We start from the raw sequence: 14,429 nt of genomic DNA, 5'->3' as shown, positions 1-14,429 counted from the left end.
TCTGCTGCCTGCGATGGACACATTCCCCTTGGTTTCAGCCCTCAGTTACTAGCAGCCTGCAGGACTTGGACAGGAACAACAGGAAACATATGGCACACACTAAGGCAAAGTATAATCCAAATCTTGAGACATGAAAGTACCCAGACAAGCAGGGCAGGGCTGCTCCAGGAGCCAGGAGACAATCAGGTACCCATAGCAGCAGGATAGGACCAATGCAGGAATATAAAATACCCAAAGCAAATTAGGACCAAACAGAACACAAAACATATGCCCAAGACAAGGACCAAACATAAGAACAAACATAGGACCGAGCGTTGGCAACTAAACCCTGGAATATAACTGTCTCTAGATAGGAACAAGATGGCTGACATAAACATGTGTGGGCCACGGTTTTGGGAGGACTAACTAGAGTGTCCAAGAGGCCCACTGCTGGTGGAAGGCAAGAACTGCCCAGTAGGTAACTCATACATATCTAGTGTCTGTCTCGCCACTTACATTCCTGAAGCACCTGATCTGGTCCATCATAGAAAGCAGAGTTGCTTACCTGTAGCAGGATGTTAATCCTCACATGTGGGTGACGTCATCCGATGGAGCCTGGCACAGAAAACATTTGTCAAAGTTTCTAGAAACTGACTGGCATACGGAACATGCCCAGCCTGCTGCTATCCACGCGTCCTCCTTCAGTCTCGTCAGATAGCAAATTACGAGCGAAAAAATAAAAAAAACAAAACGAAGGGGAAACCAACATCGTGGGAAGGCGGGCGGGATTCCTGAGGACTACCATCCTGCTGTCCTAGGAGAACACCTTTTACAGGTAAGCAACTCTGCTTTCTCCTAGGACAAGCAGGATGGTAGCCCTCACATGTGGGTGATTACAAAGCTCCAGACTGCCTCCTGGGAACAGAGGGACCCATAGTAGCTGAACAAGGTGCCAACGGGCACAAGACAATTGCAGCGTTGTGGGAAGCAGGGACAGTCTGGCCCCACAGACAGCACGATAAGAACAGTTGTTTTCATGACTGGCCAAAAGTGCTGTCTTGGGAACTATCCCTGTCGAGACAGTAGTGAGCAGTAGTCGAGACAGTAGTGAACTCTAGGTCACGGCTCTGCAGATTTCGGCGACAGGGACCACCCGCAGGTGGGCCATGGACATCGCCAAAGCCCACACAGAGTGAGCCTTCACCCTGCCGGGTAGCTGGAGGCCTGCTGGCTCATAGCAGAAGGCAATGCAATCCGCTAGCCAGTTGGAAAGGGTCTGCTTTCCCACTGCTGCTCCCAGCCTGTTGGTGTCAAATGACACAAAGAGATGGATGGACTGTCTGTGCCTCGTGTATGATCCAAGTAGAAAGCAAGCACCTGTTTGCAGTCCAGGGTGTGAAGAGCACGTTCCCCCAGGTGGGAATGAGGCCACGGGAAGGATAATTGACTGGTTGATGTGGAACGCAGCACCATCTTTGGCAGGAATTTTGGATGCGTGCACAGCACTACACGATCATGGAAGAATTTCGTGGGAGGAAGGAGCGTAAGTAACCAGGGCTTGGATCTCGCTGACCCTGCGAGTGGAAGTAATCGCCACCAGGAACATAACCTTCCAGGTGAGGAACTTCAGGTCACAGGATTTGAGAGGCTCGAACGGATGTCGCATGAGCCTCGCTAGGACGACATTCAGATCTCATGGGGTTGCCGGCGGGTAAAATGGAGGCTTTAGTTGGACTAGGCCTTGCATAAAATATGCCCGACCAGTGGCTGGACTGAGATGGTCACCCCAGTGACACCCCGGTGGTAGGTGCTGAGGGCGCTGAGGTGCACTCGGACTGAGCTGGTCTGGAGGCCGGACTCGGACAGGTGCCACAGATAATCCAGCAGGTGAGAGAAGGGGCAGGAGAAAGGGTCCAGTCTGTGGTCTCTGCACCAGGTGGAGAAACGCTTGCACTGTGAGCTGTAGGATCTGCATGTGGAAAGTTTCCGGGATTCAATCAAGATCCTGGACACCCTATCTGAGACCTGTAAGGGCTGGAGGACCATGCACCCAACATCCACGCCATGAGGGCCAGTGCCTGGGGATTCGGGTGGTGCAGGGTACCCTGGTTCTGCGATAGGAAGTCGGGAGCCATCTCCAGCAGAACTAGTGCACTCATGGACAGGTCCTGGAGGAGAGGGAACCACACCTGCCTTGGCCAGGAGGGTGCCACCAGGATCATGGTCCCCGCATCTTCTTGCAGCTTCGTCAGAGTCCTCGAGAGAAGCAGGATTGGGAGGTATGCGTACTTGAGACCTTGTCCCCAGTGGAGGGAGAATGTGTCACAGGCTGGACGCTCCTTCCTCTGGATCAGAACATGCTCATCTTGTGATTGTGGGGAGAGGCAAAAAGGTCCATGTCCAGGGTGTCCCAGCGACAGAATAGGTTGGCTGCTACTGCTGGGTTCAAGGACCACTCGTGTGGTTGGAAGGACCAGCTGAGGTAGTCCGCAAACGTGTTTTGGTGGCCCGGCAGGTATATGGCCCGCAGGTACATCCCTTTGGAGAGGGCCCAATCCCAGACCTGTAGCACCTCCTGGCAGAGGGGGAAGAAGCCCGTGCCTCCCTGCTTGTTGATGTAACACATCGCCGCTGGGTTGTCCGTTCTGATGAGGACAACTTTAGAGGACAGCCTGTCCTGGAAGGCCCACAGGGCGTACCGGATCGCCTGCAATTCCAGAAAGTTTATCTGGCAGTGGGATTCGGCCGCAGTCCAAAGGGCCCCCACCCCTAAAGTGAGACATCAGTGATGAGGGTCACCTGGGGCGGAGCAGGCTGGAATGGTAATCCTATTTCCAGATTGGATAGGGCTTCCCACCAAGCTAGGGAGAGATGGAGAGGATCTGTGACCGTCACCGGTGCTGCCTGATCTTGGGGTGCCTGCTGCCATTGCCACCTCAAGGCCCACTGTGGGTCCCTCATGCGGAGGTGGGCCAAGGGGGTCACATGTACCGAGGCAGCCATATGGTCCAGCAGGTGGAGCAGCAGACGGGCTGGTATCGATGTCCTGTTGCGAATGAGGGTAGCCAGCGAAGAGAGGGCGACTGCTCGATCCTGTGCAGAAAGGATTTTGCGTGCGCCGTATCGAACCTGGCACCGATAAAGTCCAGCTGCGGAGATGGATTGAGCTGTGACTTGGGAAAGTTGTTAACGAATACCAGAATCTGTAAGGTGCTGACCGTCAAGGCTAGAGAGTTTATGGCTCCAGAGTGCAAGTCACTCCAGATCAGCCAGTCGTCCAGGTATGGAAAGAAGTGGACCGAGCAATGCCTGAGGTAGGCAGCCACCACCACCAAGCATTTAGTGAAGACACGTGGTGCTGATGCCAGCCTACAGGGCAGCAGTTTGTACTGAAAATGTGCCGTCCCCACCTGGAAGCAGAGGTACTTCCTGTGGCTGGGGATAACTGCAATCTGGGTGTAAGACTCCTTCAAGTCGAGGGAGCAGAGCCAATCTCCTCCTCGGAGGAGCGAAATCAGCATGTCCAGAGAGACCATCTTACAAGAAAGCAGTTCAGCGCCCTGAGGTTGAGTATGGGGCACAAGCCGCCGTTCCTTTTTGGAATGAGGAAGTACCTTGAGTAGTAGCCGTGCCCCCACTGCTTGCAGGGAACTGGCTCTACCGAGTCCGCTGCTAGAAGGGTGGAAAGTTCCGATTGGAAGATGACCTGATGGTTGGATGAATCCCACAACTGACATGGGGGAGTGGTCTCTGGGAGCCCGATGAGTTCAAGCGGTAGCCCTGGCGGATAATGGAGAGGACCCACCGGTCCCAAGTGATCGCTTCCCAGTGGGTGGCAAAGTGAAGGAGACTGCCACAGACTGAAGGATTGGCCGCCAGGGGAACCGGCTTTTGGCTCATGCTCCCCTTGCTGCCAATCAAAGGCCGAAGGATGGGGCCTGTTGTGGGGCTGGTTGGGCCCTTGGTATCCGCTGCTGCTCGCTGCGACCTCAGGAATGGGCCGGGGAGACCCGGTGCGGGCAGCTGGAGGGAAGTACTTCTTTGGCTGGTAGAAGGGCTTGAGAGAGCCCGGCCTAGAAGACTTCATGGTGGAAGGGGCCTCAGAGGGACTGGCAGAGTTGCAGAAGGGTATCATGCTGATCCTTCAGTTGCCTCATATAATGCCTCTAGTGCTTTAAGACTTATTTGATAAGCCTTTAAAGCCCAAGAACTTGGTGTCTTTTTAGGTGCTATTGGCTTATTAGTCAAGCCTTTAAGCACTCCAATCTGTTTAATCATTGGTCACTGTGTCATTGTCATAGCTGTGGCTGTCTTAGCTATGATTGACAATGTTTCAGGATGTGCACAATTAGAACATATATAATGTGCACTTATCTCTTTAATCTGGTCCTGAAGTTGATCCTCCAACACTGCAGGGTTTTGGATCCTCCAATACCGGGTGTTCCCACATTTGGAGAAGGAGCTCCTTAAAGCACCGACACTATCTCTTTTGGAGCGTCGATGAACTGGAGGACCCCTCCAGCATCTTATGACGGGAGTCCTCCTCCAACAGGAGCTGGAAGGGAATGGCTTCAGCCATGCCCCTTACAAAGCTGGCGAACAATAGATCCTCGGGCGGGAAGCGGCTCTGCTCCTCCGGAGGGGAAGGCTCTTAAAAGGGGTTGTCTGAGAACTCAGACGATGTGTCCGAGGACTCATTGCCTCATGAGTCATAGAGGGCACTCCTCCTCACTAAGGTCCGGACGCCAAGGGCGGGGACTGGGAGGGGCACTGGGAGGGGCACTAGGCCCAGGCCCCAAAGGCACTGAGGGCCGTGGGGGCACAGACAGCATCGATGGGCCCTCCAGCATCGAGGAGGGCATCAGTCGTGGCACGCAGGAGGAAACCAGTGGTGGCCCAGGGAATCGCGAGCTTGCGCGCCCAGTCCCCACGACCACATCTTCCTCGGAGGACCTGGGAATCGGGATCGCTCCAGTGGAAGGCATCGGTGGTCGAGGAGGCATTGAGGGCCTCTTGGGCACCAGTCGTGTCGGTAGGGTGCCAAGAAGGACGTCCAGACACTTCAGCAGGGGCATGAATATTGAAGGCGGAGGCTCGGGCACCGGTATGGGGGCCAGTAGCGCCGGCAGCTCGACGCTCTGAAGCGCTTTGAGCACCGCCTATTGCACCCTGCGGTCCAGCTCCTTCTGGAAGTTCTGTGAAGTAAGGACTGAAGGAGGGGACAAGGTGTCACCGGCACACCCTCAGAGGGAACCTGAGGGGGCATGGTGCCCAGCACTGTTGTCGGTGGGGAACGCCTCGGGCTTCCTGGGGCACTGGAGGATGGAGCCTCCGGTGTCCAGTGCTTCTTCAATGGCCGCTCGGCAACCGCCGATGCTGCTCCGGAACTGGAACCGTGTTGGGACAGTGACCGGTATCGATGCTTCCCGGGTTTCTGGTGCTTGGCCCGGTCTTTCTCCAGCGCCGAGGACAATGATGACCCCGAGGCTGGGGGGAGGGGAGAGAGACCACTGAGGATCGATCTCCCTCTCCACGATCCTTAGATGTACTGGAGAGCGGAACCGCCAGGTATTGACAAAAGTTTTCCGTGCTGGGCTCTATCTGATGATGTCACCCACATGTGAGGACTACCATCCTGCTTGTCCTAGGAGAATATTTCAGTGCCAAAGAAGAAATGAAAGACTGGAATTTAGAATTACTCTTTCACTCTTAAAGATCCCAAAACAATATTATGACAAAGCTACTTATGCATTTGACAGTGTGCAAATCATTGATTCCCAACCTTTTCATGCCCAAGGCACACCTATATTAGCAAAAATGCTGTGTGGCACACCAACCTGCACTCACTAAGTAGTGAGGACATGGACAGGATTCATACGGCCAAAAGAAGAGCTAGGAAAGAACTGAAAGCCCCACCAGTCTCTCTTTCACATTTTAAAACAAAGGAAAAGAGGGAGTGAAGACGCACATGAACTGTCATGATGGATGGGCTCCCTTTATATGTAAGAAGTCAGTGTGGGTCAGCCAGCTGGCTCAGTTAGTTATCTTGGCTACTACATGTGTCTGCTCGAGCTGCTGCTCCCAACACTCAAAGCGAGACATCCAGTGCTCAGTGAATGCGCTCCTGGTCTCACTCAGTCTGGGGATGAGCCGGAGGATAGACAGGGAAGATTTATTTATTTATAGGCTTTTCTATACCGATATTAGTGGGTACATCATATCGGTTTACATCAAACTGAAGATAGAAAATACATGGAACAGGGTAGGGGAATAGCTGCAGTGAACAAAAAACTAGAGCTAGAGAAGAGATGAGAGAAGGAAACGAGAAATATAACTATATAACTGTAAATATAACTGAAGAGAAATAACCTGTGAACATAACATAAAAATTAGTGATTTAGAAGTATAATTCTGTGGCGATGGGATTAAGATTAAGCTGAGCAGATACTGGGTACAATGTGTTGCACAAATGGGTCCCAGCTACCCGTGCCCTGCAAGCTGCCCATTAATTAGTGTAAACTGTAATTAACAAGGGTAATTGTTATGAAGCTTGGTTAATTCTTGCCATCTATTATCAATTTTAATAATATACTGATAGTCAAAATAATGACAGCTATTCCAAATTGTAATTAGAATAAATCAAAATGTATATATATACACATCTAGAAACCCTGCCTGCCTTTATTATTATGATCCCCTTCGCACCTGCTCTTTTGCATGTACCTGCTCAAATTTAATTTGCATATGCTCTTTCGTTTACATGTGGGTAACATGCTAATTTTAGAAGTCTGAGATGTCTTTTGAGATTGATTTAGCACGCTCACTAAGGCTTAATGCATGATGTGCTATTTTTTTTGTGCATTCTGAACCACCGTAACATGCATGCTAAACTTCAGATCACAGGTCATTTTGTGTGAAAAAGCTATACCATATGTGTTTGAGTATGTTAAGAAAGAGACCAAAAGGATGTTATAGCGAATAAGAATCCACTGAGAGAATGTCCTTATCAGGAATAAGATTTATTTGAAGGCACACACAAGATGTTTCGGCAAGGTGATAAAGTAACTTAAGGTTGCCAGTCAATGGGGCCGATGTAATAAGACCTGCGGCAAAACAGGCACTCATTATGAGCGCGGGTTTTGATCACCGCATGCGGCTAAAGCCGCCGCTTCCGTGGGATGTAAAAAAATTAATTATGCAAATGATTTGCGCGCAGAAATCCGCACACATATGGAAAAACGAGCGTACCTAAGCGTGGTAAGGGCCTATGTAATAAGTGGCCACATCCGTGCTCAAAACCCGCGCCGATAATCCGCACATAAAAGCGAGTGAGCAGGTCTCCCTATTAAGTGAAAGTATGACCTTGGAAAGTATTTTTAATATTTCAAATAACTGTGCTGCAAGAAACATGGCAAATATTTTCATGGATGCTAGCTCACAACAATCTTGCCACTCTTCTGGCCACGTATCTGTCCGCCCAGGGAAGCACCTACCTCGGACGCCATGAAAAGCGCTTTGCTAAGTTGGCCACTCTGAAGCAGAGATAGGCGCTCAGCTAGATGCTTATCAGACTGCTCGCGCTCTGCTCGTGGCAGAAAAATCTATATGATCGGAAAGGTGCCTAGCTAATCTTGCCGCTCAGATGCTGAGCTCGGCGCTTACTTTGTCATGAATCTATACGATTGGGCGCCCAGAAAGGTGCCTAGCTAATCTTGCCGCTCAGACGTTCAAACTCGGTGCTTACTTGGTTGCGAATCTAGCTAAGCTGACCACTTGGACGCTGAGATAGGCGCTCAGCTAGTTGGTTTTCAGGATGCTTAGACATCGACATAGGCCCCCGGTTCGGTGCGGTCACTTAACTCATGCCCTGACCATGGCGGTAAAAAACCCTTATTAAAAAACCCACACTAGCAATAGCTCACTGCGCTGCCTATGATTACCTAATCGCCTCCTTTGCATGCCGTTAGCATGCATTCGTGCAGGAAAAAACGCGGCTCTGTAAATGCGTTTATACACGCGTTTTTCCCTGCGCACAAAATGGAATGAGTGTAGGGGCAGGAAGGGCTAGTTTCTTTATTGGGATGGGAGGGTTTGTAAGGTGTATAAAATATATGTCAGGGGAAAATTGCCATATAATTACTTTCTTGTTATTGACATATGCTCTAGATGTCCATTGGCTTGGTTGTTATACTGCTTGTCATGTATTCCTTACTATTATCACAATAAAAATGATTTTGGGGAAAAAAAATTGCCGTAGGAAAGCCAATAGTATAATCAGGTTCAAAAAGGGATTAATCAATCCAAGTTTAGGACATCCCTAAATGATAGCTGCTAGCTATTGGGATGTTATAACAAAGGATGGTCAAGCTTATACATGTAGGTTCTTATTGCCTTCTTATCACCTGCTACTTGCCATAATCAGACTGGTCTAAATGAATCTTTGGGCTGACCTCTTATTGACAGTTTTGATGATCACAAAAGTAAATTCAAAATAAAATTCATCTCAAGAAACAAATCAACACACTAAATCTGCAACAGATTTCCATCAAGGGACATGATATCAGGTTTTAAAGTAATGATGCATGTCTTTAAACACATATATAGCCATTTCTTAGATCTACGTATAAAGAAAAAAAAGAATTGTTGGTAAAATTACCTGTATAGTCCTTACAGTGCCATCCACAGTAACAGAAAATAAAGGTGAAGCCAGGTTCCACTCACTAGCCACGTTCAGTTTCATCCCATCAACCTCCACCTGTTGTGGCAAACAAAAGAAAACCTCGTTATCACGAAGGTAAGACAGAAAATGTAGCCAAGTTTGTTCCCGAGTGCAAAGTGCAAGCCTTTTAAACAGATGGCCTGCCAAACAATCTGCAATGTTGACTGCTTCGGCGTGGAAGACAGGGTTCACCCACCATCCCCAGGGAACGTGAAAGGACCTGTGAACAGCTGCCTCTGAAAAGGGAAGGTTTCAGGCGATTTTCGGCACGCAGTAAACAGCTATTCCCACTTTGAGGCTTACAGGAACAAATTACATTCACTTCAATTAGGCAAGTAACACACATAAATGTTAAGTGACACTTGGCAACCCTCACAACTGGGTCTGCATATAATATCCTCCCCAAGGAGGAACTTCTATATGTAAATTCTAGTGAATTTTAGACTGTTACCTTAATTAAACAAAGGCACCAATTAAGTGAAATGTCCCCTGTTCAGTCAAACAGTGCAGAGCATTGAACTCACAGTGAACCAAACAATAGAAGTCCATCCCCAGGTACAGGCACGTAGAGAAAAGAAATACATTTTGGTTAAGAACATAAGAGATGCCAGAGTGGGTAAGGCCGAGGGCCACTTGATGGACTCTTAGTTTCACCCAGTCTGGCATCTCTTATGTTCTTAACCAAAATGTATTTCTTTTCTCTTCGTGTCTGTACCTGGGGATGGACTTTTATTGTTTGGGTAACTGTGAATTCAATGCTTTGCACTGTTTGACTGAACAGGGGGCATTTCACTTAATTGGTGCCTTTGTTTAATTAAGGTAACAGTCTAAAATTCACTAGAATTTACATATAGAAGTTCCTCCTCAGTCCTTTGGGAAGTCCTGAGATGGGCAATAATGAAAGCCATTTTCCTTGAGTAAAACAACATTTTACCTGTGGGAATGAACTTTCTGACTCTCTGCGCGAGTAGAAGTGTACTCTGTGCATACTGCGGACGCGCTGCTGGGCCCGGATTAGATTGGGATTTTCAAAACTCCACACATTGGTTTGCTCAGAAAAGATACCCTCAAATAAAGCAGGTGCAAATATCGGAGTACTTTTACCCACGGCAATAATCAAAACAAAAGCACACACATAGTTTTATTTATTTTATTTAAAAAAAAAAAAATCTCATTCCACCTATTTTCAGTTCTAAGTGGCTTGATTACTGGCGTAAACTCCACAGGTAAAATTACCTGTGGTGCTTGCACTATTGTTCTCTGTTTAATTATTACCCCCATAATGCTTATTTCTATAGAGAACCAGAACCATGAAAAATGAGACAACAAAAGCAATGGAATGAAGTAGAGTGATTAAAGGTCCTCAATGGATTCCACTACGGTTCCTATAGCTGAGCAATTATAACCTTATGAATTATAAAACAATGCTATTGCATCAACATTTTATTATTAGATTGAAGAGAATATAGTACTGTCAGCCAGATGCATAAAGAAATTCAAGTTAGGAGGAAAAAAAATAAGCTAGACCACTAAACAGATTTGATAATGATATTCAAAAATACATTGGAGATATAAATAATGCGCAAGAGTAAAACATTTTCAAGCGGAAATAAGTTCTGAAGCAAGAGATCATGGGATGAGGCTGAAAGGGGGCATGCACCGGAGTAAGACAAGGAAACATTTCTTCAGAGTACAGGTGGTGCATGCATGGGAAAGCAGTGGATGCAAATATAGTATCAGAATACAAGAAAGCATCCTTGGGCGTGCAAAAGTGAAGGTTAAGCTGGAATTCAAGTAGAGTCTGCAATATACAACAGGAAGGGAGAATGGGCAGATTTTATTTGCTGTCATGTCATCTGTTTCTATGTTTCAGAAATTAAAAATATGCAAAACCTATCTGACCATTGTATTTTAAAAATCTAAGTGAAATGCATACTCGAGTAAATTTAATAGGGAGGTGTGTTCTCTATATATTATATATATCCACACACACGTATACAAGAAAACCTGATTTGCATGTTTTAACTTCCACTCCTCCCTGTCTAATTGACAGAAATGTTGCACTCAGTGTGGGATTGTAGACTGGTGAGTACTCATAGTTCCTGTGGCAAACATTTCTTGTATCCTCAGGTTTCCTGGTTGACAGGTGGAGACCCATGATGGGCGAAGGGGATGTGGGGGTTTAGATGGCTGCAGATGCATTTCAAGACCACCACACACACACACAGGCTAAAAATTATTGTTTTCTGTTTTTACCTAAAAATTCCTGTGCTTTTGAACTTCTACTGCTATTTTTCACCTAATTCCTAAGTGAATATCTACGAGATTACGTTCATCAAATCAAGAATCAATCACCCATGAACTGCAAAGTTGAAAAGAGTCAGTTGGTATCATGAATTAAAGCCTTGTAGATGGTGGCTCATCTTAGAATATTTTATGAGAGCATTTCTCAGAAGCTGTTTACTGAGCTAAGTACCGATTTGCCCAGGTAAAAGGGATATCTGAAAATTGCCCATCCTTAACGCGGCTAAAAGTATGCACAGGACTCTACAATGTGCATCTTTTTAGCCCGGGTTAGGTCGGTTTTTCCAAGATATCGACAATGAATATGCATGAGGTCTATTTGAATGCAGAACCTCCACTGTACACAAATGTACTTCATGCATATTCATTGCGGATATCTTGAAAAGCAGACTGGATTGTGGTACTCCGGGACTGGAGATGCCTACCTCTGTTTTAGCTGTGTTAGGGAGTGGCATTTCCTGGCAGTACTGAGGGAAGGAAATAACGTGCCTAGATTACCTGTAGAAAAAGCAGGTGAACACGTCTGGGTACTCTTGGAAAGTTTCAAAGTAAAAGTACGCACGGACTTTCACTTTGAAATATGGTGCAAAAAAGACCAAGGGCGAAAAGTACCCATGTGCTTTGCAGCAATACAGGCAGCTTGAATACTGCCCCCCTACGTGATAGTGTACAACAGAAGGGCCAGAATGGGCTGCGCGCCATCCTTCCCAGGTTACCTGCAACAGTATAGGAATGGTTGATCAGTTATTGAAAGCTGGTGCTTTAACTGCTTCTCCTAGCATCAGAAGTATGAGAGATTTAGGTCCCTCAGCCTGCATCAATGGTTGTACTGAACTGATGATTGAAAGCATGTTGTACTGGGGCCAGGAAGGAAGGAAGTAGCGCGTTAGATAGTAAGATTCTGAAATTTTAACATTTCTATTGAGCTTGCATAAGGAACATTCCATGTCAAGTGGACCAATTTAGAAAATCATCCACGCTCAACCTCCTTCGAATTGAATAACGTTTTGTGTGGATGCTCACTAGGGTCTCAAACAAAACTATGCAAACATTTTTATTGCGTCTGGTCTTCAACGGCTTCGCCCCGCTTGTTGCACCCCTATCTCTGCTCCTCCCGCTTACCTGGGCAAGATGGCTACTGCAGCATCGTCAAGCCAACTTCTCTGGCGTCCCCGGAATGGCTATGGTGCAGCCGTACGCCATTGCTCCTCCCAGGTACCTGCTAGGGTGCGCGCACGCAACCCACGTCTAAGTACGCCCAGTGGCGCGAACCTCGAGGGCACACCCTCAGCTGACGTCACGTCACTCCGAGTATATCTACTTCTCGAGATTGCTAGCTCATTGAGTTGGCAAACGTTCGAATAGACTCGAACTGTTCCTGTCTGTGCTACTCTGCCGTTTCCCTGCTGCCTGCAGGAATCTCTCCTTCTGCCCTTCGGGGGTTTGCTACTAACTTGGGTACCCGCTCCTCGGGGGCCCTCTGTTCTATTTTCAGGTGCCATTCAGAGAACAGGTACTCGCTCCTCGAGGGCCTTCTCTCCTTGCCTCAGTGCCTGTACCTACAACAACAATCTGGTGGAATCGCATCCATAACAGCTAACACCGAGTGAGTACTCTAATCTCTCATCTGTTTCATGCACAGTAATTCCTTGCTGCGGAACCTCCTGACATCACCTAGGAGAGAAGGGCTCCCTCTCCCGAGGTCCCTGAGACTACAACTCACCACTGCCACCTGGTAGCTACTTCAAGCTGTATAATAAAAGAGTTCAATTCCGGTGTTTTGTGTATAAGAGTCTAGCCCAGTGCTCCTCCCCATGGTCGTGGTCATCTCCACAGCACCCAAGGATCCACTAAAACACACGTAATAACAATAACTTTCGGCTGGATCTCTATTGGTTCAAGTGCAAGAGGCAGCTGAATGAAAGTCACCCTTAGAGTACTGTGCTCCATGCAGCACAAAACGGCCACTCTGTCCGGGCACTGCAGCCAAACAGCCCCTGTTAGGGGCCTGAAATTTTGTGGATTATTACAGCCTCTGCTGCTAAGTTCCTAGGTAGTTTGGAACCTAACTCGAGCTTGCCACCCTTTTTATGGCCCAGCAAACCACATGAAAAATTTTACAAAAGAAATTTAAGGCCTACTTTGATTCCTCATTGCTCCTGATGTATACTTCGATCAGGCCATAACTGGATCAGTAGCCATGACCCATGACGTACATCTAGGATTTGTCACTAGGAGGCTTTACAGCCAACTGGAAGCAAAGATATAGTTGCGCAAAGACATGTCACCACCTTTTAATGCAAATTTTTGACTTTTTCTGGGTGCAAACATCTGTGTAGTTCTTAATTTTTTCCTTTCTAATGTCATTTGATAGAGCACCTTTTTTGCTACAGTAGTGACCCTGTTGTGTCTTGGACCCAGCCTTGCTTTGGTCAGAATTACAGTCAAAGACAAGTATCATTTGCATGTGTGAATGCACTATGTTAAAAAGAGCCATCTCTGGCACCCAACTGTGAAACATGCAAATGAGCTAGAGATGTGAAATTTTTTACAGTGCAGCTCAGTCTACTGTGCTTACCACACTTTTAGCTTTCGACACATACTTGTTTAGACATATTTTCATAAAATTAGTCATCAAAATCAGTGCAAAACTTTGTATGCTGATTAGTTACCTTGCATTGGTCTTATAGTGATTTCATTATGTTTCTCGAAACATCACTATCAAAAAAGTCCATCCTCCTTATTAAAGACAGAGGCAAAGAATTAATTTACTTTTTTTGCTATTTCCATGGGCTTCTTGACCACCTCCTTTCATTCTTTAGTAATTTTGCTGCCCAACTGACTCCCCGACAGACTTTTTGCGTCTAATGGAAAAACTTTTATCGTTTTTACCTCAATGGTAGGATTCTTTTCAAATTAGCATGTTAGTGCATGTTGCTAATGCTTATGTTCCTCTATTTTCCTCATTTGGGTTTACGTTCCATTTTTTCAAAGATGCCCATTTGTCCTTAATTGCCTCTTTAACCTATTAAACCAAGCCAGCAGTCATTTGCCTTTCCTTTTACTTTTTTAATGCATGGAATACATTTTGTCTGGGCCTCAAAGATACTCCTTTTTAAATAATATCCATGCCTCCTGCATGTTTTTAGCCTTGTTAATTGCTCCTAACGAATTTTCTTATTTTATCATAGTCTTCCTTTTTATAGTTAAATGCTATTGCAGTATTCACCCTGTAATTATGTCAAATTTAATTACATTATGTTTACTGTTGCCAAGTGGAGCCACCATCATTATCTCTTGCACCAGATCCTGTGTTATACTGAGAATGAGATGTAATGTGGTTCCCACATGGATCAATTCTATGACTAACTGCTGCATGAAGGAGTCATTGATGGCATCTAGAAATGGTGAGGGCAATATTGGCAGT

The 14,429-nt window shown here is 46.7% G+C and overlaps 1 protein-coding gene across 3 annotated transcripts in view; it reads right to left on the bottom strand.

Annotated features, from left to right (window-relative positions):
- The window catches only part of PCCA (propionyl-CoA carboxylase subunit alpha), a 714,772-nt gene that overhangs the window by 171,639 nt on the left and 528,704 nt on the right, over positions 1-14,429 (bottom strand). For all 3 annotated transcript variants that reach the window (XM_029604503.1, XM_029604502.1, XM_029604504.1), the window contains one exon: positions 8,636-8,734. In XM_029604503.1, coding sequence (XP_029460363.1) covers positions 8,636-8,734 — 99 coding nt within the window. The remainder of the gene's footprint in view (positions 1-8,635; positions 8,735-14,429) is intronic.

Source organism: Rhinatrema bivittatum, chromosome 5, assembly GCF_901001135.1.
Source record: "Rhinatrema bivittatum chromosome 5, aRhiBiv1.1, whole genome shotgun sequence".
Taxonomy (NCBI): domain Eukaryota; kingdom Metazoa; phylum Chordata; class Amphibia; order Gymnophiona; family Rhinatrematidae; genus Rhinatrema; species Rhinatrema bivittatum.
The sequence above is the reverse complement of the archived record's forward strand: the minus strand, read 5'-3'. Positions and strand labels throughout refer to the sequence as shown.